The following is a 26,612-nucleotide window of genomic DNA, read 5'->3' as shown; positions in this document are numbered from 1 at the left end:
GAGTGTACACGCTAATGAAAACAGTTGGCCTAAGATGAATTTGGAAACCACGACTTCCAAGGAAGAAAAGAAGGGCCGAGCTTTGCTTTGTTGAGGCACGTATCAGATTAGATATAGAAAAGGTAGGGCATGATCATGCCATTCCAAAGGCATGGTCATGTGTGAAAGAGGCATGGTCATTTGCGCGGTGAGTAAATAGGTATGAAGACATGTTCATGCTTATTTGTGAACATGATCATGTTTTGCGTAGTTTCTTCATAAAATATCCAAAGTCTTATAAATCACCAACCAACCCCTAGAAAATCACAAATCAATAAATAACTATATAATCTCATGATATTTCCAATAAGCGTGCATGATACGGGGATAAAATCGAGCAATAAATATGTGTAATTTTAGGCACATCAAATACACATTAGTACGTATGTGTAATAAAACATTAACGCACATATGCACTACATCGACTTTTATTTTTTTCATTTTATTCTTTTGCATATAATTCAACACTACTACACTTTTTTTATTTTTAATTAAAAATAATTCTTTAGGAGTTTTTAAGTTCTCTCTCTAAAGATGAGTTTTCTCTTGATCCTCTTCCTATATATATATATATATATATATATATATATATATATATATATATAACATCAAAAGTTACCATTAAACATGATGAGAATACGCTAGTACTAAACAGGCAATTGAAATCCAAGAAACATGCACATAATGGTATTCATACAGGCCTTAATTCAAGTAGTTCTTGTAGGCTGCACCGAAATACATGCACACATGGCCGGCTCTGAGAAAGTAAAAAAAATTTTGGGCTGAAGGCAAAATTTTTTTGGGCCTTAAGTAAAACGAGTATTTTGTGGGTTTAAACAATTTAATTTTGATATGGGCTTACTTGATTATAATTTAGGTTGTGCAAAAACTTTTGTATAAAAATAACATTAAATATCTAGAACCTATAACCTTTTGGTTGAGAGTAATACCCATTTGTCACTAGACCAAGCTTGTGGTTATGTAATTGAGTTTAAACACTAAATATACATATTGCTTTAATTTTTTTTTGGAACGACCAACTAAGTAACGCCAGGTACTCCGTACGCGGCCCCCAATGGCTAAAGGTAGCCCGAGCCGGCCATGAGTCCGGACGGACGGAGCCCCTCGCGGTCCATCTATTGAGGGATTCCCCGGATAAAACCCGACCCCTACGCCCGCCAAACGGCACGACAGCAAGGAGCCGGTAAAACCGGGTGAGATCAGGACTCGAACCCTGGCAAGCCAGGGCCATCCCTCATATCTCCCATATAAATTGGTGATAGTGAGGTTTGAACCCCCTACCTCTCACTAGTAAAGTGAGTGCTCTACCATTGAGCCACATCCAATTTACATATTGCTTTAATAAAAATACATATAATTTCTTTATAAAAATAATTCGGGCCTAGTGAGGTGTTGGGCCTGTGGCCGTCGACCACCCAGCCCCCAAATGGCCGGCCCTGCATGCACACACCATTACGAGCATATAGAGATCTGCGTACATCAAGTTATCGATCAAATAGATCGACTGAGTTGTGGAGGTTGGTTGACATGAGTCCACCAAAGAAATAAGCCGAGCGTAGAGCGTCATCTGAATAGCTTGTGTCATATATGCAACTTGTGCCCATTTGTTCCTCGGCGATAGGAACATTAATAGGATAGTTGACAGGGTTCAATAGCTCAAGTCATGTCATGTTCTATTTCATTTCTGTCATGTGCTATCTGTCTTCTGTCATTCACTCTTTCTCTATCCGAGCGGTGTAGCCAGGGAAGAGGATTGGGTGATCCATTTTTCTAGGCAGCTAACAACAGCAAATATGAGGTGGGCTTGATGTTGAGCTATTAAACCCCGCCAATTACCCTATGAATGTTGGAACAAAACTATTCCGATGACGCTCTATGGTCACTTGATTTCTTTGGTAGACTAATAAAAGTCAAGCCACCCACAACTCAGCCAGTCTATTTGATCGATAACTTGACGTATATAGGTAACGAGCTTTATTTATATTTTTATGTGGGAGGTTTTGGCGTAGGTTATGGTACGAATTGTGTATAGGATTGCATCCTTTTTATAAGGCAGTTGAGGCTGGTTTTTCCCTTTATTTATTATTATGGTTTTTTTGGTGTTATTTGATTTTGATACGTTCTTTCAGTTGATTGGTTAACATGTTTATGATTGAATGGATAGCATATATAGCCAAACATGCACTTCTTTTCTTTTTTTTTTTTTTTTTTGAGATTTAAGTATAGATATCAGTTTTTAAGTTTCTTTTCAAGGAATATTAATTACTAATTAATTGGCACATTTTATAGCTAAAACAACTAAGAATATATATATATCCAACCATCTTTAATATGAACCATAAAAAGTTTTACCATTAAACATGATAATGATGAGTACAGACAGACACTTAATTAAAATCCAAGAAACATGCACACAATGGTCTAGACACAGACCTTAATTCAAGTAGTTCTTGTAGGCTGGACATCCAAAAGAAAGCACTACCAAATACAAACACAAAAGCCAACACACACCAGAGTTTTTCACATACTCGGTTTCTTATTTTGAACACCTACATGCACACACTATTACTAGCAACACTGGCTCCAGCAACTGAGCAAGTACAGATCGTCATATGTTAAACTGTCGACCAAGTATACTGGCTGCGTCGCTGGATTGGAGGACATCAGCCCAAATATATCGAGTGACCCGAAAGTGTCGTCTATATAGCTCGTATCGTAAATAAAGCCTGGAGTCAAGTGTTCCTCAATGCTAGGAACATTTTTCGGGTAGTTGGCTGGGTTTATTAGCTCCACGTCAAGTCCCCCCCAAGTGTTGTCCTGGTTCATGAAACCAGGATTGTTAACATTGACATCAGCATTGTCGACATTGTTAGCATTGACACTGTTAGCATTAACAGTGTTACCATTGGCACTGTTAACGTTGGCATTGTTAACATTGACGCATGGTGTGTCGATAGTGCTAACATTGATGCATTGTGTGTTCACGGTGTTAAGATTGACGCATGTGTTGACAGTATTGACATTGACACATGGTGTGTTGACACGTGTAGTGTTGACATTGACACATGGTGTGTTAACATTGATGCTTGGTGTGTTGACACATGTGGTGTTGACGCATGCAGTGTTGACACATGGTGTAAACATTGGTGATGGTGGCGGTGGTGGTGGTAAGTTGACGGTGATTAAGTTTGAACTCGCTTCTTTCTTTGCATATTCCTCAACTTCAAAAGCTTTCACAGCATGGATCACCTAATTAGGAAAAAAAATGAAAATTTTTACTTGCTGAATCAGATAAATTATTAAGGCGAAAAAGAGTGTATGCTTACATAGTTCATCTGCACGGTATCTCGATACACCATTATGTAGTCACCAACTTGCAGTTCATGCTCCTCAGCAAAATCCCCTAAAAAGATCAAGAATTTGATTGCAAATGGTTTACATTTTAGTATTTAAAAAATAAAAGTTAGAAGTTAAAACCAAAAATTTTAAAAGCATACCAGTCCCCTCAAGAACATACATGCGACTGTTGTTGTTTGGCCAGAACCTGTTGAAGGATGAGAAACAGAACCGAGTTTAAGGTTGTTAAACTAACCTAGTGGACCATAACTTTTATATTTAAAAGCATCAAGTGCATTTAATGTCTTTTAATAATAATTTTAAGGTTGTTAAACTAACCTAAACTTGAAACACCACACATTCATGCCATCCATGTCATCCATCTCCAAGACAATTCCTTCCTTAACGATGAGACCAGGTAGGTGTGTTTCTGTCGGTTTCTGAAACAAAGCACATGATACACGTTTAAAATACAAAATATGCATCCAATACCTGTGTTACGAAATATCGTTCTTAGGTATATATCAACTCGCATCTTGTGTCATTTAACTAAGTTAATTACAAAAACATTTTTTCAGGATTCATTTTTTTTTTTCAAAATGACAATTTTACCTCGACAATTAACAGACAGAAAACATCTTTTTAGAATTCATTTCTTTTCAAAATGACAATTTTACCTCTACAACTAACGGATAGTCTGTAGATTTCAGGATTTGTTTCTTTCTATACAAGTCTTTTCTTTTTTTTTTCATTTCTTTTTATCACTTTTAATAATAAATCAACTTTTTTGTACTATAAAACCATTATAAGTGATTTATTTCTGTTCGAGTGATTATATGATTTACTCTCTCTCATTTGTTATTATTTTTTAAAAGATTAATTTATACTTTATATGAGTAAATGAGTTGATTTGAGGCTGAGCTTGCGTAGGTTCAATCTCGGCTCATTTAACTTAAGATTGAAACTCGATTTGCATGTAGATAAATGACAAATTATGGGTGTAAATAAGCCGAGTCAATCTTAAGCTATTAGAGATCAATTTACTCAAATAAATAAGTAAATAAATAAATAAGCGAATGATACATATATGTTAATTTTAATTAACTTATATTTATTTTATAAATAAATTTTTAAAATTTATTTATTTTTGTTTAGATTAAGTTATTTACTTTTGTCTATTATTATTATTACTCAAAAAGAATTAATTAATGTTTTACGGATGTAAATGAACTGAGCTAAAATTCGGCACATTTAACTTACAAATCAAAATTGGCTCGCAAGTAGATAAATGGTTAATTAGACGTGTAAAGGAGCCTAGCCAATCGAGGAGCTACTGAAGATCGACTCACTAAACTTTAAAAAAAGCATATATAATTTTTCGTATAGTTGATTTTTTATTATTCTTTTATATAAATAATAAAAATGAATCTATATTTTTATAATAACTATATTATTTAAGTATTTATTCAAGAATAAGAGGATTTAGAATTCTTTATATTTGTATAAATAAATATAATTTATCAATCTTCTAACTATTTATATATTTATGTGTTTATAAAAAGGTTTTGGCTTGGTGGTATTAAGATATTTGATAATGTTTTGTCTTTTTAAAGGATCCTACTAGGGACACCCAGACATCCCCTATACGCGTTGTATACGGTTATACGGGGTCTTATACGCCCCGCATAAGATTATACAGGGGGTATACGAGGACCCTATACGCCTCGTATAGCCCTTTACGGAGCGTATTAGTAGGTTTTTTTTAACAAAAATGTGGATATCCCTAGAATTCCCCCTTTTTAAATTGATGCTAGAATCCTAACTTTTATTTTAAAGGCTTATTTATTTATCTTTTTAAATTTATTTTTTATGTTAGTATTTATCTTTTCCTGGTTTTTAGGAGATCATACTCTATATTTAGTTCGGACGTTTGTTGTAGGAGATCATACTCATTTACTTATTAGTTTGGACGTTTGTTGGGAAGTGGTTAGTTTTTTATATTGAATCTTATTAGAGAAAAAAGGTCATTTAAAATTCTTCTATTCTGAAACTAGCCAGAAAAGGGAAGAGATCTAACTTTATCCCAAAAATCGTAAATTTTTTGTACCAGTACCGGTACTGAAATATTCGGTTGTCCTGGTATCGAAATTGAAAGTATAATTCGGAAAATACCGGTATTAGGTCCCGTATTTGATACCGATTTTGTTCATCCATAGGCCAAGTAATAAATGTGTAAATTGTAAGGACTTGAGTCTTGAGTGTGAGGTCTTGGGTTCAACGCAATCAAGAAAGTAGAGTATGGTGTAATATAGTAGTTACTAGGGTCTACGTTACAGTAGCATTAGCCGTTCAAAAACAAGTTATTATGTTTTGGGATATCTTAATTAAAAATTATATGCATCTCATATTATCATTATTTCTAATAAAAGATACGAGACCTTTAAATTGTCTGTACGCTAATTTAAGTGTTGGTATTAGTTTTAGATTTTTGTTAGCTAATTTAAACTCTCCTTTTAATAAAATATATTTATTGCTTTGTTCTTTTAACATAATATTATACTTTTACTTTTCAAGCTTTTAAAATTATAAGATATTTGACACAAAATATATGTAAAGCCTGTCACAATTTATAATTTGAATAATATAAATTTTGTGCACGTCATCACCTATTTCCATGTTGTACATCCATCATACGAGTCGTATAGGTTTAATACGATTTATATTATGGTTGTTTGAATAGATAAAATGATAGCGGCGCAGATTGTTGCCCACTTGCCTTCTGTTTCGATGTAATCCAATAAACAATCATATATTATGTCTAAAAAAAAAGGTCTCGTTACTTCGTTAAAAAAAATGATATTGTGAATAACCAAAGCCAGAACAAAAAGGTGTTTTTTACGGAACACCAAAATGATATTCGGTTTCCATTCCAAACCTGTTAAAAGAACAACGGTAAAAAATAAAAAACTAACCTTTGGCAACACAATTCGTTTTAACACTCCCACGTCACTTTTCTGGAGTTTCTTACTGAAGAGAAATGCCAGCCTTCCCTGCTCAATCATCTAATTAAAAGAAATAAATATAGTTAGAAAGCTACAATCATTTAAAATGAGATGACATATCTTTTCAAAATATGTTCATATTGACAAAATAAACATGCAAAGAAACTCTCAAGCAAATGACAATACACAAACATAACATATAACCATTATACATGAATTTAAAAAAATAATTATATACAAAATTGATTTTGGGTAAAGAGTTATAGAAAAATAACCTTTTTTCTAGAGTCGATTATACACAGCAATGACAATTTCTGACACAATATGAAAATAATTATATTTTGGGCTTAAAAATCGAACCGTATTAAGGTTAACCTGTTTAACTACAAAAGTTTGTTAAACATGTCGACCCACTAACCTGTTTGTAACTTGTTTAATCAATTTTCTATACTACGTCAACCGGATTAACACGTTTAAAATTTGATTATTAACTGCTAACTCGTCAGTTCATTTAACATACATAGATAAAATGAGTCAAACTTGTCGTGTTTGGGTTAAATAATTGTCAAATGTATGGGTTAGAGATTATGTTTTTGACACGAATAGACAACAAGTCGTGTATGGATTGAATAAATCAACTCGTCAACTGACTCAACTGAAACCCTAATTTAACTACAAAATCTCTATGTACTTGCAAATTAAAAAGGCAAGTATCACAATTTCTAAAATTGAACTTGATAAAAGTACATAAAACGTTTGAAACCCTAACTATATATACAACTCTATCAATTTTAATCAATTTTATTTAATTAGAAAAATATTTTATGAATTTATTTTTTTAATTACTAATTTCTAAGATCCTAATTGCAAATCAAAAGAGCAAGTGTCACAATTGTCAAAAGGGGTCAAAATCGTACATGATAAGAGTACATCAATCAACCAAATTTATTCAATTGAGTTTAATTTCTAACTTTGTAGGGTCCTAATTTCAAATCAAGAAAGCAAGTACAAGAATTGCTAAAGTAGAACATGATAAGAAAGTACATAAACCATTGTACAAACACAATAAACCTCAAAAAAGTTGATCTGGTAGAGTCTGGTAATCCAAACCCTAGCTCCTTATTCTTCATAAAAGCCTCTCTTTTGAATAACCTAATTAACCTCTGGATATTATCTTTTACCATCTTATTTCACTTAAATCCAACAAAATTACACAAAAAAAACTAGATCTGGCAATAAATTACAAATATATCTTCAACAAACCCTTCAACATTATCAGATCTAAAAAAAAAAATAAAAATTTTGAAAGAAAAAAACAAGTATTAAAAGAGAGAAGTCACACTCACACTGACATCCACATGACTTCCATTCAGAGGAGCACCGAGGGTATTGTAGGGGCGAAATGGCCGGACAGCGGACGTTCCGAGAGCACCTCGCCGGAACCTCGGCATCCGTTTCTTCTTCAAAATATCAAAGCGCGCAGCAGCCGCTAGATCTCCGCCGACCGGACCAGAAACAGCCCCAACCACAGATCCAACATTAACAACATGACCAACATCAACAACATGACTAACATCAACAATAGTACCAACATCAACAACAGGCAGAGACCCAACATTATTATTATTACTAGCCATAACATTATTGTTACTAGCTATAGCATTGTTGTTACTAGCAATAACATTATCATTAGCTATAATACCATTAAGAGTATTATTATTATTGTGGTCATAAGACATGAAACTCTCAAGATCTATGTCCATGTCCAAGGGCATGTCCACGTCCATGTCCAAATGATTATTATTCTTGGGCATGGGCTTGGGCACGGGCACAGGCATGTGCATGTCCATTTCCATGATCTTGTCCAAGTTCATCTCCATATCAACATCCATCTCAAACCCCTCAAAGACATCAAACACCACACACGCTTCGTTTCTCTCCATATTTTTTTTTTCAGACAGACAGAAATTAGGGTTTGGGAAAAGTGGTTTATCCTATATTTGGCAAAGAATTTGCAAAGGGGTGGGGTGACATTTGTATAGGTAGCATTCAAGCCTTCCATGGGGGTATGCGAAGGATTGGCCAATGGAATGGGGGACGAATGTAACAAGGTGACACTGGTAATGGGTTGAGGTGGTGGCTAAAGAGGAAGTACAGGTGTTGCAATTCTGAGAATAATACTTTTGGGCCAATGGGGAATGTCATCGCCCACTAATCACCGGAAAATTAAGACGATGCTCACCGTGGTTTGGAAAACGCTGCCACGTCACACGGTTATATCTTTCTTGCTTTGACTTCTTGACTTTTTTCTTTTTCTCAAGTAAGGGTTTTCAGATTTTCTTTTCTTTATATTTCAAAAGTTGTTGATTTATTTTTTTTAAAAGGATTATAGATCATGTTTGTTGCTAATTACACGGAAAATTATTATTAACTTTTTATTAATATGAAACGTTAACTTTTTAAAGCCATTTTATATAAATATGTTTTTTAAAGAGTATTTTTTTAATTAACGTCAAAGATTAATTAGAAAACGTTTTTATTATTGAAAATCGACTTTTACAACGAAATAAAATTTAGTTTTGTATACTAAGAAATAAAGATGTTGTTTGAGTAACGTGTGACTAATTGAGTATTTAAGTGAGCCACATGGAGCATTATTTAGTCAAATCTATCTTTTAAAGCTGGAAAGCATTTAATATTGATACTCAAGTTTCGATATTAACTTTTTTAACAAAAAGAAAATATATTTATATAAAACACTACAAAAGCTTTAAAGAGTAATAATTAATGGAAAATTTTAAGTTGGTTTATTCAAATGTATATGATGGTCGTGTGTATAGTATAGGAATAGGGGTGTGGGTGCGCCATGCACACATATCTATGATATGTTTACGTATATATGATGTGCATTAGCATAATAATTCATCCTATTATCTATTATGCCTATAGATTCGATTCTACAGTTTGTTTCCATTAAGGCTGAGGGGTGTGGGAGCTTTAATGGGGGCTCCAACCAATAATATTATGACGTGTGGCAGAGAGAGAAACTGGATAAGGGGGGTGTTGGAGCCCCCGTTGGAGCCCCTGGCCCTGGTGTGGATGGGCTCTAGCAGGGGCTCCAGCGAATTTTTTTTTTATGTTTTTATAAATATATTCAAACAACGTATTATTAAAAAAACTCATAAATTATTAAAAAAAACACACATTAATATCTAAAAATAAAATAAAAATTAAAGTACTAAAAAAAACATTATTCTTATTCTTCGGCTTGGTCTTCTTCGATCAACCTCTTTCGGATACGTTCCTTTTGCTTTTCCATTAGCATTTGATCGACCGAATTTAGGTTACTGAAGTCTCTAGTAAGAAAGACCAAATCTCTCATTCGACTTTTTTCTTTTTTGTCATTAGAGACCACCTCCATGGTTTTGTTGAATTTATTGAGGGATTCAACAAGATTGGTGAAGTTTACGGCTTTCACCTCAGCCGGTTTTTTCCCGTTGGCGTCCCTTCCCAATGGCCGCCTCCTCGGCGGTGAAGACGTTTCCTCCTCCGCAATGTTTAGGTCGAATCCAACGCGGCAATCCGACCCGGTTGAAGTGCTATACGCTCCAGACGAACTAGTTTAGTCCGTTTCGGCCCTACTTCCGCATCAACGTCCGGCGCCACCAGCTCAACCCACTTGGAACACATTTTCAACCTCTCCCACAACTTTAAATCGTCCCACGTCTTCACCATCCCATACCTCCGCAAACACTCCTGTTTCCACTCTTCGACCGTGAAATTGTAAACCGCCAAATCATCACTGCCACTTGGTCTCATACGACCGCTGTTCCTGTTGAAAAGATTAGTAAACAAGCCGACAAATTTTCTGATTTCGGACCACCGACCCGAAATCATATCGGCGTTCCGCTCTGTACTCCCAACGAGCGTATAGAACGTCTCCCTAACCTTTGTCCAAAAAATCTTGCTCTTTTGGTAGTCGGCTGCAAAATGAATAAATAAATTAAATTTCCATTAAACTTTTTTATTTAACTTTTTTATTAAAAATCATTTTTAAAAACGTTAAAACAATTACCGCAACGCCGATCCTCAGAAATGACTATCCAAGCCCGACACAAGGCTTCCTTCTCATCCGATGACCACGGAGTGGTTTTCCGTTTCGTCCTCGGAGTTGAAGTCGGTCCCGACCCGTCCGTTGCAAGTTGTTTTTTCCGGTGGACGCGTCTTTTTGGTCCCGTAGCTTCACCGTGTGATTCTCGTGTCTCCGGAACAACAAAGTTAGGAGACGGTTGTGTGTTGGATGGTTGAAAGCCGAATGATTCTTGCGGCTCCGAATAAAACATCGGTTGGTGCGGTGACGACCATAAATCGTCGTCAATATAATCTGAATCAAGGTTTGGGTACCAATTTCCAGCCATTTTTTTTAAAAAAAGTTGGGAAGATGAATTGATTTTGGGTGAAGGTTTGAAGTTGTGGTGATTGATATGGGTGAAATGGGGTATTATATAGGGAAATTTTTTTTTTAATATTATAATAAGAGCCCAACGGCTCTTTGTATAAAACCAAGACCACTTTACTCTCTCTTCTCCCGCTAACAGGCTCATGCCTGCATGTTTTTTCGCGCTAGCGCCCCGTTAGCGCCCCCGCTAGCACCCCGGTGGTGTGGTGTTAGCGCCTGGGGGCGCGAGCGGAGGGGCTCTAGCGCCCCCGTTGAAGCCCCACACCCCTCAGCCTAATACAAAGTTGGTTTTCAAAGACGGAATGATGTAAACTTTAGCTTCAATTTTTTAACAAATATTTGTTATGATTTAAGTCTATTTAAAGAAGTAATTTTAGCAAATGATTAATCTGACAATAACGTTTTTAACAAAATATATAACTAAAAAGTTAACTTACACTAATGATAACAAGAATAGAATAGAAACAACAATGTTTTTGTATTTAACATTAACAACAAAGGTATAATTGATAATAACGATTAAAAGAACATAATAATTAAAACAAAGTTGATCATTTAAAGTCTTAAGAGATTGAGTGCGTATTAAGTTTAGAGGGCGTAAAACTATAATGACAAAATGAGTTGTATTTTTTTTGAAAATTGACTTTCATTAAAAACAAACACAACCAACAACTATCACCAAGACGGAGAAAGACGTCGAAAGCCACAAACCAAAAACAACAATCACGTTACATCAAATAAACACCATCTTTTCCAATCCACTACCCCTATCTTAGATTTATTTTTGTACCAAAGAAAACCCAAAGATTTTATATCCGCAACCATTTCTACCACCTTAGTGTTCTTGCCCGAAAAAATCTTTTCATTCCTAGCCCGCCAAATCCTCCAACAAGTAATGATGACAATGCCATGAATAATCAATCTCTTGTTCCCCGTCGCACCACTAACCTTATGCACTTCCACCAAATCATTAACATGGAAAACAAAAGATCTAGGGATGTTGCACCATGAACCAATCGCATTCCAAACGGCCATAGAAATGAAACACCCGGTTAACAAGTGCTCGAGCGATTCCTCATTACTCTCACATAAAGCGCAACTATGATCATCACAATGCAAATGACGTCTAGCTAAAGCCTCCTTGGTTGGAAGACAATCCAGAACGGCCCTCCACATAAAAATATTACCTTTTTTCGGGACCCAATCGCTCCATTGAAAACCGAAACTCCCAGCATCCACAACGGACCGAACCATCCATCTTTTAATCGACGAAACCTCGAACTCTTTGCAGCTACCAACCGCCCAAGACCATGAATCTTCACCACCCCTTGAAGGAGATCTTCCAACTCTTGCTTCTCGATCACCTCCTGTTGGGAGCAAGGAACTCTAAGCCAATCCCACACAATGCGACGAGAGGATCCAGTGACCACCAACTGATCTGCTAACAAGACATTTTTATGTTTTTCTACCGCATATAAGGACGGATACTTGTACATAATCGGCGCCGAACCACACCACAAATCCATCCAAAACCGAACTTGGCGACCATTCCCAATTGTGGCCCGGATCACTCTATTAAAACCCACACTATCAACCTTAAATTTGTTCCAAAACATAACACAATTCTTCCAAACCCCGGGAACCCCATTATTAACCGGAGCAAGCCCCCAACCGCGCGAGGACCCGTGAATAGACAACACTACCAAAATGAGTTGTATTTGAAGTGAAATTTGTAATATTTGTGAATTACCTACCGGTAAGTAAATGTATCCTTATATTTCGTATTTGCTAAACATGTTTATATTTTTTCACGTTATAATGAACCCAGCAATCGCCACCTCCTCCACGTTAGTAATTCGTCGGAGACTCACGTCATGGGTACAACGATGCCATTGCCTTCGCCCCAATCCCGGACATAATACGTTCTTATTTCATTTCTAGGTTATACCTATAACAAAATGTAACCACGCTTTTATCTTTTGTCTGTTCTCTGTTACCTTTATTTTGTGACATTTTGTATAACATTCTTATATTTTCAAATAACGTAGGTAATGTGGTATTAGAAAAACGTCCAAATTACTAACACTGGTGTCTAGTATTACCCATCAATGTTACATGAATCTATGGTGTCATACGTAAAGAGTAACTAGATAAGAGTTTTATTTCAAATACATTTGTTCATTAGACGTGTGTTATGACTGTCAAAATGCATTAGTATGGCGTATGGCCAAAGAAAAAAGGAAAATTGTTGTAATCGAATTATTGAGCTTTTACAAAAATAGGTCATGTCAAAGCATATATAGATAAAAGCTATTAGCATAAACTGGTATAATAATTAACTTCGATATATTGGTCTTTAAAAAAAAATTTAACGTCAATATAGTAACTATATATTGAGCTGTATTATTTATAAATAGAAATGAAGTTATATTGCTGATTTTATTTTTATATTTCTAATTGAATAGATTAATAATATAGAGATATAATATAATAAAATCTGTGAGATTTGATACATTTCAAATTTTTTAATTAAATAAATTTAAGCTAGAGACTTCAAAGTCTCGTGATGTATTTACGTATATTCTTTTATATTTTATCTAATATTTTTTTCCTTGTCGAACAACGTACCGTCACCTTCTCACCAGCGTTCATTACTTCATTTGATCCAAGTAATTCGTGTGAGGCTCGCGTCATGGGTATACCGGTAAGTCAATAACGACATCCCGCCAACCCAAACATAATGCGTACGGTTTTCTCTAGGATAATACCTTCCTTATTCTAGGTTAATAACTATAACAAAATGCAATACACTTTTTTAGTTTTTGCCTATCTATATGTAACTTTATTTTTTGGCATTTTATATAACACGAGTATTTCTACCCGCATGTTGCAGCAGGGATGCGGTGGGAACTCGGTCAGTACCCGTTTGATGTTACACTAGAAGTTTTGTGGTTAAAGATGAAAATTTGAAAAAACTTATAAGTCCCAAAGTTTTTTTTTACCAAAATTGAAGTGCCAAAAAGATAAAGGTATGAAACTTAGGTCGTAAAACTAAAGAACCGAACTTTGAGGGGCGAAAATGTTAAAGAAGTGAAACCTAGATGGCTAAACAAAGAACCAAACTATGAGGGGGTAGAATGTATAAAATGGAACTTAGGTGGCAAATTTCCTAAAATTCAAACTTTGAAAACTGTCTAATAATTATCTAATTAGTATTAATTATCTAATTAATATAAATAAAAATTTGGTGCCAGAAAGTATGTTTTTTTTTTATATATATAATAATGGTTTTGATGTTTAGCATATACGGGTGTTGGCAAGATGGTTCTGTTGGTATGGGTGAATGCTTGTCTCAAGTGTTCATTTTATTTTTTTAAGTGTGTTATTTATGTTTTTGTGTATGTTAGAATAGTTTGTTTTTCAACATTAACTTTGTTGTGGACCGGATAGTTGTGTTAAGTGAAACCGACCAAATTTGCGTAATTCCAATTTTGATTTTATTTTTTGTTTTGGTTTTTTTTAGTTCCGCTAACGTAACGAACGTGACAGAGACTGATCAAATTTGTGTAGACTCATGGCCTCAACTCCCGGGATCGACAACACTCGGGTTTTACCTACGTCCGAGCTTTATTGACCGACGCCACACCATTGATCCACCTAAGTTTTTAAATTGTTTTTGCTTTAACTTTTGTTAATAGTTCTAGTACCATAATGCACATAACCAAAACTAACCGAATTTGTGTCGACTTACTGTCTAAAAGTCGGGACCTACAACGCTTGGATTTTACCAATGCCCGAGTTTACTGTCCTGCCCAGCGGAACGCGCCGGGTAAAACACTAGTTACTAATAATAACAAATAAGAACTTCGGTGCCACATAGTCGGCATAAGGTCATTTTGCGGCACCCTATTGGTTTTTGCCATTTTGCTTTTTTTTTTGTTTCTTATTCACGGTAACATAACCAACGTAACGAAAACCGACCGGTACCGATTATTTTTTGTTTTAGTTAAGGTACCGTAATCCTTTTCTTTTAATTCATATAGACTTTTTGCCTTTCGTTTTAGTTCTGTTAGCGTAACGAAAGCCAAATGTTAATTTTGATTTTGATATTTTTTTTAGGTTCCGTACCATAACGAAAGTGTCGCAAATCAACCGAATTTGTGTAGATTCAACGCCTCAATGGTCAGGATTGACAACGCTCGGGCTTTATCAACGTTTTAGTTTTACAGACGGATATTACCTCATCGATCCACCTCAAATTTACTTTTTTTTTTGTTTTATTTATGGTTTTAGTTTCGGTACCATAATGCTGGTAACCTAAGCCAAACAAATTTGCTTCGACATACCGCATCAAAGATCGGAACTGACAAGATATAGGTATTACCATTGCCCGTGTTTTACCTACTAGTCCCGGCGCAACGAGTCAGGTAAAACTCAAGTTTAGTATTGAATGTAAGGAAAAATATTTAGGCAAACAAACGTCAATAAAATTACAAAAATTAATGTCGGTGGTTAAAGAAAAGAAAAACAAAAACTAAAGTTAATATCAAAGACTAATGGCCATGTTTGATCCACGTAGATATTAAAGTTTTATAAAGTACCCATTTTTTAAATAATTTTTAAGCTACATCAATTTGATAAATAAGTTTTTCAACTGCGCTGGTTTGGGAAAAAAATAATAATAAATTGTTTGTGACGAGTTTCTTTAAATAAATATTTATCAATTGATAAAATAGTTTATCTTTCATCTTTCTTGAGACATCGTACATCTTAAGTAACATTTCCTCAATGTTAGCTTAAAAAAACTTCATTCATAAATGCAATAAAAGTTGTTGTGAGTCATTTACAATAAGCTAGGTTCTCACCAGGCATGAACGATTAACAAGTTAGGGACATAAGTATATGTTGATTGTCAAAATACATTAGTGTCATGTATTCCTTTTTTTAAGCAAACTTTTGAGCTTTAATTACAAGAATAGGCCATGTATGTGATATAGTTTAAAGCTATTAACATAAAGGGGAAATTCTTAAAATAGCCCATTTTAAAGAGAGAGTTATCAAAATAGTTCTTTTTTCTCAAAATTTTTTAAGATTTAGACTTTCCAGACATATTGGGAAAAGATAATAATATAGGAGTGGCAGGCCAAATTTCTAAAGAAAGTGAGGGAGAAGACCAAATTTGGGAAAATAATGAAAGGAAAGTCCAAATTTTTTTGAAATCTTAGAGTAAAAGTTTAGATTTTTACTAAATTTTTTTTTTCAAAAAACCATCTTGAGAGACTGTTTTTTTATGTTTCCTACCTTTCCCGTCTATATTTTCAAATTCTAGAAAAAAAAGATTTTGAAATCTCGTCTTGAGAGACGAGATTCTACCACCACCACCACCACCCACCGTTCGCCTTCTACCACCACCACCCACCGTTCGCCACCACCACCATCCACCCCCACCACCCACCCGTTTCCCGCCACCATCCGGTGGCTCCACCGCCACTGTCTCCGTCGCCACCACCGTCTCCGGCTACCATGACTTGTTACCATCTTAGTCTTAATGTAGTTAGTTAGTTAGTTGAACAAGCCCTTGATTTCAGAAACAAAAGATTAAATATTCAAGCTCTTGATTTCAGAAACAAAAGATTAAATATAAGTTGATTTGTTAGAATTTAAATGCCCCTTAATGCAAATATCATTGCTTTTTTTTTTTTATCAGGTTTTCGAAGGAACATCAGGAATTGACAATAAGTTCACCACTGTTCAGTTCACAGGGGAGGTGTGCAACCTTTCTTTTACCTCTTTTATTTACTTCATATTTTACTTAAAAGTGCATTATACAGTTTAGTAGCTTCATTGTGATAAGTGACAATTTCAGGTTTTAAAAACTCCCGATTCTATGGATATGCTTGGACGCATATTTAATGGCTCCAGGAAGCCAATTGATAATGGTCGCCGGAGACTGTGGTGGCGACGACGACGGTGGCGGGAAATGGGTGGGTGGTGGGGGTGGATGGTGGTGGTGGCGGTAGTGGGGGTGTTAGAAGGCGAACGGTGGGCAGTGGTGGTGGTAGAATCTCGTCTCTCAAGACGTGATTTTAAAATTTCTTTTTCCTAGAATTTGAAAATATAGATGGGAAATGTAGGAAACATAAAAAAAGCAGTATTTCAAGATGCTTTTTTGAGAAAAAAAAATTAGTAAAAATCTGAACTTTTACTCCAAGATTTCAAAAAGATTTGGACTTTCCCTTCATTATTTTCTCACTTTCGGTCAACTATAACCCAAATACCGTCTTGGCGGCTTCGAGTAGTCAGAAGTTTGAACAAGAAATCCATGGTTACATCTTCCCGTTTCCAAATAGGAATATACGGTTGCACGAGCAAATTGGATGGTCGTTGATGCTCGGCCTTAACTTTGGCGCAAGTAAGGCATTTTGCAACGTATAACGCAATGTCTTTCTTCATACCGGCCACCAGAAAGTAGACCGTAGATCGAAATACTTCTTAACCACACCAGGATGAATGGAATATCAAGACTTATGAGCTTCGTCATGATGAATGTGCGAAGAGTCACGATTAGGAACCCACAAACGATTGAGGTAATATAACAAACTGTCATGCTTAGTTTCGAGTTGAAGCTCAGCACCATAGGACATTTCGTCGTGCATATTACCAGCGGTGACAGAGACATGTTGGGCTTCAAGGATTCGAAGTTGAAGATCAGTTTGAACGGTCACGCTATGAAGCATAATTGATTTCACATGGGTCTTTCGACTAAGAGCGTCAGCTGCAATATTCGCTTTACCAAGGTGATAATGAATTTCGCAGTCGTAGTCACTAAATAGTTAGGCCCTATGTCTCTGCCGCGTTGTAACACCCTTGCTAAAACGGAAACGCCGGAGTGTGACGTACAGATTGCTCAAACACACGTGACACTATTAGGTGACCATAATAACATTATTTCATTTAAATTATCATGTAACACAAGTTTATCAAATAATACAAGTTGAAACAATAAATAAATAAATGATAAGTTGTTCTTTGAATATCCTATAGGCATGCCAGTCTTCTAACTTTCGTCCTCGTATCTTTACACCTGTAACATATGTATAAAATAAAGTCAGCTATGAACATAGCTGGTGAGTTCCCACAGTTTTATATACATACATAAAAATCATACAATTCATGGACAAGTGATAAACGAGCAAGTAAAGTTCTTTCCAGTTGGTATCAACCAACGTACTCGGGTAATCGCACAAGTAAGGTCCTTTCCAGTAGGTAGCAACCAACGTACTCGGATAATGAGGCCCTTTTCCACTCGATACAAATAGACCTGAGTGCAAAGGGGGGGGGGGGGGGCGTATGATCATACTTATTGAGGCTACCATGTGCAAGTAAATTCGAGCAAGTAATCAAGTAACACACAAGTCCATATAGTGAATTGTAGTTTGTAAGCGAAATCGTAATTGAATTTGTAAAAAGATACATATGCTACCCCAAAATATGAAAACGTTTAAAAAGGGGTTGTGAGAAACTCACCTTATGAGTTGATATGATGATAATAACGGAATGCGTCTAAAAGATTGTAAACAGCGAACGAACTGAAAGTGTCACAAAATCCGCGCACTAGTTAGGATAAACGAATACGAAACTTTAATCGATAATCTAACGGGATTAAATTGATAATTTTATATTGAGGTTTTGAGAATGTATTACAAGTTTTACAACTCTTGATTATTATATTATTAATTAAGTTTACCGAATTGCGTTTATAATATTATATTATTATTTTATTGGCGACGACGTGAAGGTTATAAGGTTCGAGATTCTTGAATTAATAATTATAAGTTTAGAAATTTATTTGACGTTTTAACGAAAAATCGGTTATTAATATGATATAAGTGTTTTAACGGCGAGGATATGAAGTTTGCACGTTCGAAATACTTGAGCTAGCGTTTATAAGTTGAAATTAAAATTATTGCTTTAATGAAATGGTTTTTAGTAAATTAAAGTTTACGTTTAAAATTTGTAAAGGATTTTTAATTACGGTTTACGAAAACGAAAAATTTGGTTTTTAAGTGTGGAAAGGTGAGTTATATTTTATGATTAATTTACATAATTTTTATTTAATTTAAAAAGGTTTTTATAAATTTATTTTGATTTTTAATTGAGTAAAAATGATTAATAAATAAACTGTAAAGTAAATAATATATAAAAAAATGTGACTGACCCGGGTTACGATCCCGGGTCTGGGGTTACAAGTTTCGCGTTTTACCAGTTGGGCTAGGTGGAACATTCATTTAGGTTTGGTTTTCATTATTTAAATATACTAATAGTTTTATGTGTTTTTAATTAATAAAAATAATAATAACAGTAAACAGTTTACAAAAAGGAAAAGTTTGAGCTTGACACAGGTTTCGAACCCGGGTCTGTTGGATACAAACAAAGGTGTTAATCAGCTGTTCTAAGAATTTATTCATTTTACATTTGAGAAAAATTATATATATATAAACATCAATTTCATCATCTTCTTCATATGAACCCTAATATTACAATATCCTTAATCCGTTCCAGATTCGATTAAGTTGGTTTAGGGGTTTTATTTGTTGATCAAAATCTATTATAAAGCACATAACAATTACACGGAGTTGTGTTGATTTGATGGAGAACAAGGACTCGCCGGAGCTGAAGCTTGTGGACTTGATTACGGCCAAGTTAGAGTATTTTAGAGAGGAAGGAGGTTGTGAGCGAGTTGGAGTGAAAGTCAGGGTCCTATTTATACTAGTCATAGGAGCGTGTACGCGTTAATTTCATTAATTTGATTAACCCAAATTTCCGGCGGAAATTACGGGATTGTTTGACGATCCTAGGCGGTTATAATATAATTGATTCGTTTGTTATCGATGGTTAATGCCGGTATAATTTGTTATGCTAAATTATTTGGTTAAAGATGCGGGTTTAAAGGGTGAAATGGTTTGGCCTGCGACGTTTTCCGGCCGCCGGAGATTGGCACCGGAAAAATGTGGGGTGGGGTGGCTGGGTTGAATTTTATATAATAATATAATTTAATTACTTATTTACACTTTATACCCTTCAAGTATTAGATTCTTTTTAAGCTTAAGTTAAATTATAAATTACAGAAATGGACCCTAAACTTTGAGGATGCTATATTTTAAGTTAAATAATTATGATTTTGGATATTTACGCGTTTAACCCGAGATGTTCGTTTTAATGATCAAACTTGAAGTTTTATAAATAAATCCAAGATAGAAAATAAATGAACGAGTATTGAACATCAAACGTCGGGAAAATTACATAATAATAAATGATAATATATCAAAATGAAACTTGAAAATATATATTAATATATATCCTGACTGACCCGTCGGAGGGAAGATCATCTCTTCGACCGGCTGACATTTTGGTGTTTGGATGGATAGGAGGGAAACACGTGTGTGTGGATTTAACAGGGGTTTCTCCTTTGGCGGGCTTAGGGAGTAGTGGTTTCGCGGTCGGTCAAGCCGCATTAAAAGCTGCTTCAGGTAAGGTGGCAAAACATGAAAAGGCGTGTCTTGACAACCAACATGTATTTATTCCTTTTGCTTTTGACACTTTTGGTTTCCTCGCGCCTGAAGCTGTGGAGCTACTTACCCGTGTTCAGAGGGTCATGCATAGTAATGTTATGACTCCAAGATCAGCAAATATAGTTTTTAAAAGATTGGGTTTTGCGATTCAAAAAGGGGTAGCGGCGCAACTTGTTGCCCGCTTGCCTTCTGTTTTGATGTAATCCAATAAACAATCAATAAATTTGTTTTTACATTTAAAATATATATATATCCTTTATAAACAAAAACCAAAAAATTTGAAATGGGTCGGGTTTTCGGGTTTGAAAAATAACGAATGTTACACGCGTGTTTAGATCCTTTTGGTCGAATATACGTTGAAGACTCTTGTGGTCGGTGAATACCACACATTTAGTGCTGTAAAGGTAATGTCTCCAAATTTTTAACGCGAATATGACAACACCAAAATTGTAAAAGCCGAAACAAAATATTGATTAAAGTGAAAACGAACAAAAATAAAACTAGTAAGCAAAACGAAACTAAAAAACAAAAGTGAACCGAAACCAAAAATAAATAAATTGAAAAAAACCAACAACAACAAAAATCAAATCAAAACATAAACAAAAACCAATAAAAATGAAACCGACCAAAACAAAACCTAAAACTTTGAATTTCCAAATAAAGGTTGTAACTTTGTTTACTCATGGATCTATGGCAGAAAAAATACTATTCCTTGGAGCGTTACAAACAACTATCCATCATAAATCTAATGGAGAAATGACCTTACAATGTTAAAGCTTTTTTTTTTTTATCATACTTATAAAAGCTTTCAAGTAGATAAGCAACTTCAGATGTCAGAACCAAGTAGTTTTGAAGAGGTAGGTCCCAGCAGAGCCCAGTTGGACCCGCAAGACTCACCTTGAAGAGGGACGTCTGCGCAAGGACCAACTGGTTCCGCAGGACCCACCATGCTCAGAGATGAAGACCTTACGCGCAGTACGCCAGCTGTTCCCGCAGGGAAAGCCTCCCAATGGTGAAGTACCCCGCCTGTCCCCGCAGCTGCGGATACAAGCCATCAGGGAAGGCTACCCGCACTAATAGCAAGGCTACACGCACAAGGCACTAACTCAATAATTCAGTGTCACCTGAAGGAATGAGCAAGGCGGGAATACTCCCGCCCAAATGAGCCAGTCCGTATGCTTCTGGAAGATCTTTTGTACTATACCTGCCAAGGTATGGACAAAATAGACAAGATCTGACCAAAGCAGCCCATGAACCAATCACAGGGTGACAGCTCACCGACAACAGTACGAGGAGGAGCATGCTCTAGTACTGTTTGTCACTATTAGCCGCTGCCTACTCACCAACCCTTGTCGTGGCACGCACATAGCCTGCAGTTGGTGGAAAGGGAACAGTACACAGCCGGCCTTGTCACTATCAGCCGCTGCCTACCCACCAACCAGCATGGCACGTGCGTACAGTGGCGGACCCAGGATTTTTTGCCAATGGGGTCCCATATTTTCGGTGTTCAAATTTTTCGGGTCGGTCGTTGTTCAGGTCGGGTCGAGGCGAAGAACATAATAAAAAACAATATCATAATAAAACTTTCTTTTCAATCATCACTACCTGAACGGGTCAAAATGGGTCGGGTTGACACATAAACACTTTGTTTTCCCTTTCTTAAACATTTTTGAGATAGAACCTAGATCCACCCTTTCATAAGCATGTGTTGAAAACCATTAACTTAAACTAGTGAAAAATAAAACTGATATTTTAAAGTGTTTGAATGTTTCTAAAGAAAACCATGCATAAAGTTGAAAACAATGATATGTATTTTAGAGGTGTTTGAATGTTTCCAAAGTTATCATTGCAACATTAGCAATCAAATGATTGATTAACACTAAAAATTAACACAAAAAACCAAAAACTGAGCCTTGTAAGACTTGAACCCAAGACCTTTCAAAGATAAAACAAGGGACTTTCCACCAGACCACATCAACATTAATAGTATGGGTTCCAAGTATTAAATCTTATGGGGTCCTCAAAAAATTTAATATACCGCTTCTAATAAATTTTTAAAAAACATTGGTGTCCCGGGACCCCGATCCACACTATGTGGGTCCGCCCCTGCGTGCGTAGCCCATAGTTGGTAGAACAGGATTATTATACAGCTGGCTGTACCTGCTTGGAAACCTACCTTCGGCTATAAATACTCCAACACCTTGGAACGGTATGATCATCTGGTATTTTACCTTCACTAGCTATTTCTCTCAATATACACTTATATTCAGAGCAATCTAGTCTGATTCTCACGCCGGAGGGTGGTCACAAGGAGGAACCCCCCCCCCCTTTTCAGTGACGAGCTCACGGTGTTTGTTTTGCAGGTCATCTGAAGAACATCCTTCTTTGTCGGACCTAACCCTCGTGGGAAACATCTATTTAATCCCCAGATTATCCGTAATCTGCCCGGGGTCGATTAGTGTTTCTTCATTGGCGCCATCCGTGCATAAAAGCTAGAACTAATTCTCAGTTTTTTCAAAATTTCTGAAGAAATGGTTAACGTTACTCCGGTCCCAAGGCCAGTAAGTGACCAGGAAACCCCGGTAACCACAACCCCAGCCACTGGGAGGAACACCGGCGGTTATACAAATTTTACGAAACTACCCCGGTTACCCAAGCCGGGGCAAGTGCAGTAAACAATATTTCACTGGGATTCACTGATGCCCAGTTGGATAAACAGGCGAGGCTCCTTCGCTAAACACTCGATCAAGTTAAGGCGTGGGCCGAAGCACGCCAGAAAGAGTTCCAAGCTGAGTTGGATGAACGTTTGCGTTCACTCCAACAGGCTGACGAATTCGGAAGTACTCGACAACAGCTCAACATGAACAGTGAGTGCGAGTAATCGGACGATGATCGGGAGGAATCCGACACCGACACAAACCCTCGCCACAGGGCGAAAGGGAAGCGTAAGGAAACGGACTTCCAACCAAGAAGGAATTTTGGAGAAACCTTCAAACCAAGGAACGCGGGAGGAAACCCACGTGACTTCTCCAAAACCTTTAGACCAACTGCCGCAAATGCGGGAAAGTCCAAGTTTGCAAGGGACATTGCGGAAGCAATCGCCCCGAGAAGTGCCAAACAGATGTCCAACATCGGCACTTATGATGGTATGTCCGACCCAGATGATCACTTGAACAGATTCATAGCGGGGGTAACCGTCAGCAGCTGGACGGAACCCACGTGGTGTTATATGTTCCAGATGACGCTGGCTGGAGCGGCCAGGGCGTGGTTCGATCGTTTACCGGTCCACCACATCTATGATTGGGCGGACTTTCAGCACAAGTTCAGCCAACACTTCAGTCAACAGAGGAAATATACTGAAGAACAGTGGACGATCCTCAACTGCGTGAGAGAGGAGGATGAATCTTTACTAGACTTCATCACTCGCTTCAACTCCAAAAAGCTGAGTCTGGGCGACATAAGTGAAGATCTTGTTCGCGCCGCTTTCATCCAGGGCGCCGAATACCCAGAGCTTATCCGCACGTTGACGGGTAAGGACGGCATGCCATCAACATGGGATGCCATCATGACGGCGGCCAAGCGCTTTGCCGAGACAGAGAAGCAACTGGGTAGGGACCTTCCCAGAGTACACATCTCTACACGCAGAGGACCAGAGAAAACAATGTTCGGATCGCCCGGCAGAACAAAAAGAGGAAGCTAGGTATTTGGCAGTCAAGGGTAAACTTTGACACCTCATCCAGCTCTCGCCCTCTTGTTGGCGGAAGGGATAACACGCACCCTTCAAGCCAAAAACACCGGTGGACGCCACTCACCAAAAGCGTCACGGAGATATTTGCTACCGAAAAACTCCCATGGCCAAAAGCTCCAATGATCCGGCAACGACCTAATGCGGATCAGAGCAAATTCTGTGACTTCCACGGGACAAAGGGTCACAGTACAGAGGAGTGTACATCCTTGAAGGATGTAGTTGAAACATTCGTCAAGGATGGAAGACTTGCACACCTTGTGGCATCAATCAAGAATGGAGGGAGGAATGAGAAACGGTACAAAGGCAATGGACGAAAGCCCGTTGACATCAGCATCCACATGGTTCATACTAACATCACAGGAAGAAAAAGACGAACGACAGAACCATGCGCGTGGAAGGAAGCTGAGGTGCGCTTCCCGCGAGTGCCAGGAGGACCCAGCAAAGAAGGCCCTATCGTCATCAAAAGCCAGCTGGGGCACTACATCACTTCACGCACTCTTGCTGACAACGGCGCCTCGTCAACGGTGATGTACAGGCAGTTCTTCGACAAGCTAGATGACGAAGACAAAGAACGCCTGGAAACGGTCTGCGCCTCGATGGAAGGGTTGACGGCAGCACAAACACCCCCCTGGGTATCCTATCTTTCCCCGTCACTCTCTCGGACGGGAAACACTCCCGCACAGAAGATGTGGACTTTGTCGTAATGAGGAAGCCACACCACACATACGACATTCTCTTTGGGATTGACGGGATGGCAAGATTCAACGCCGTGGTATCTTCAGTCCACGGCATGATGGGATGGCCAACAGCTGAGGGTGTAGCGATGATCACCGGCATTCCCCAGGTATGCATCGCATCTGTCTCATCTAAACCCAAACCAAAGATGGCTAAACCAACCATCACCGAACCGGAAGAATGGGCCTTCAATGGCAAATACCCTGACCAGGCCGTTACCATTGGCCCAACAGTCATTGATCCCACGCGCACCTTACTCAAACGCTTACTAATGAAAAATGCTGACATCTTCGCATGGACACCAGCTGACATGACTGGTGTACCTCGAAGTAAAGCAGAGCATAAACTGAAGTGTGACCCGGCTTTTACGCCAGTCATACAAAAGCGCAGAGTAATGGGGGCGGAACAAGCTAACGCGTGTAGAACCCAAGTCAAGGAACTCCTTGACGCGGGCATCGTACGCGTTAGCAGATATCAAACATGGGTTGCAAATCCCGTTATGGTACCGAAGAATAACAAACAATGGCGCATGTGCATAGATTTCAAAGACTTAAACAAAACATGCCCCAAAGATTGTTATCCGTTACCCGAAATTGATCTTAAGGTAGATTCGTTAGCACCGTTTCGCCTTAAATGCTTCCTGGATGCGTATAAGGGGTATCATCAAATCCACATGGCCGTTGATGATCAGGACAAAACCGCTTTTCGGACGCCCGATGGCACATTTTGTTATCAAATGATGCCATTCGGACTTAAGAATGCCGGGTCCACATATCAACGACTGATGGACAAAGAGTTCATTGCCCAAATTGGGAGGAACTTGGAAGTCTACATGGATGACTTGGTCATCAAAAGCCCTGATGCAGAAGCGATGTTGAAAGACATCGAAGAAACTTTTAACACGCTTAGGAAGATAAACATGAAGCTCAACCCGAGCAAGTGTTCCTTTGGGATGGAAGAAGGGAAGTTCTTAGGGGTCATCGTCACTAAAGATGGCTTCAGAGCGAACCCTGAAAAGGTCGAAGCCATTATCAAAATGGAATCACCTACTACCATCAAGCAAGCTCAGACACCGAATGGACGACTAGTTGCACTTAACCGCTTTTTGGCAAACCATGCGGATAAGTCGTTTCCTTTCGTGTCAACATTGAGGAACTGTTTAAAGAAAACGCACTTCCGCTGGACACCAGAAGCGGAAGCAGCTTTTCAGGAGATTCGGTCACGCTTGATTGAACTCCCAACGCTCACAGCACCAGAAGCGGGGGAGGAATTAATCCTATACCTTTCCGCCACAGATAGAGCAACCGGAGCAGTCCTGCTAGCAGAGCGGAAAGGCATCCAGATGCCAATCTACTATGTTAGCCGTGTCCTAACAAACGTAGAAACCCGGTACTCCACCCTGGAAAAATTAGTCTTGACACTTGTACAAGCTTCACGCAGACTGAGACGATATTTCCAGGGTCACCCAATCACCATTCTCACCAACTTCAAACTCGCAAACGTTCTAGGCAAACCCGAATTATCGGGACGTCTAGCAAAATGGGCAATTGAGTTGGGGGAATATGCGATAAAGTACAAGCCAAGACCAGCTATGAAAGGCCAGGTCCTGGCCGACCTTATTGCAGAAGTCCCCGCTTCACGGGAGAAAGAGTGCCAAGAGGAGGCTCAACCCTCCCCAGCATAGGACATCAATGATGTCT

At 37.6% G+C, this 26,612-nt stretch overlaps 1 protein-coding gene across 1 annotated transcript; it reads right to left on the bottom strand.

Moving 5' to 3' along the window:
• Nucleotides 1-2,628: 2,628 nt before the first annotated feature.
• Nucleotides 2,629-8,341, bottom strand: LOC143548332 (B3 domain-containing transcription factor FUS3-like). The gene is made up of 7 exons (XM_077039534.1): nt 7,757-8,341; nt 6,369-6,446; nt 3,736-3,836; nt 3,558-3,604; nt 3,387-3,463; nt 3,205-3,309; nt 2,629-2,898 (listed from the first exon to the last, which is right to left on the bottom strand). Exons 1-7 carry the CDS (start codon nt 8,339-8,341, stop codon nt 2,629-2,631), a joined length of 1,263 nt encoding a protein of 420 aa, XP_076895649.1.
• Nucleotides 8,342-26,612: the final 18,271 nt, after the last annotated feature.

Source organism: Bidens hawaiensis, unplaced genomic scaffold (assembly GCF_021521415.1).
Source record: "Bidens hawaiensis isolate Kalapana, Puna unplaced genomic scaffold, B.hawaiensis_p1.1 tig00000935_1, whole genome shotgun sequence".
NCBI lineage: Eukaryota > Viridiplantae > Streptophyta > Magnoliopsida > Asterales > Asteraceae > Bidens > Bidens hawaiensis.
This window is presented reverse-complemented; position numbering and strand designations above follow the sequence as displayed.

Excerpts from the sequence above, each read along its gene's own strand:
- LOC143548332 (XM_077039534.1), bottom strand. The coding sequence starts at position 8,341 with ATGGAGAGAAACGAAGCGTGTGTGGTGTTTGATGTCTTTGAGGGGTTT. Across the intron at positions 6,447-7,756 it reads CTCCTCTGAATGGAAGTCAT|GGAAGGCTGGCATTTCTCTT; the intron begins GTGGATGTCAGT and ends ATGATTGAGCAG. Across the intron at positions 3,605-3,735 it reads GTGTGGTGTTTCAAGTTTAG|GTTCTGGCCAAACAACAACA; the intron begins GTTAGTTTAACA and ends ATCCTTCAACAG.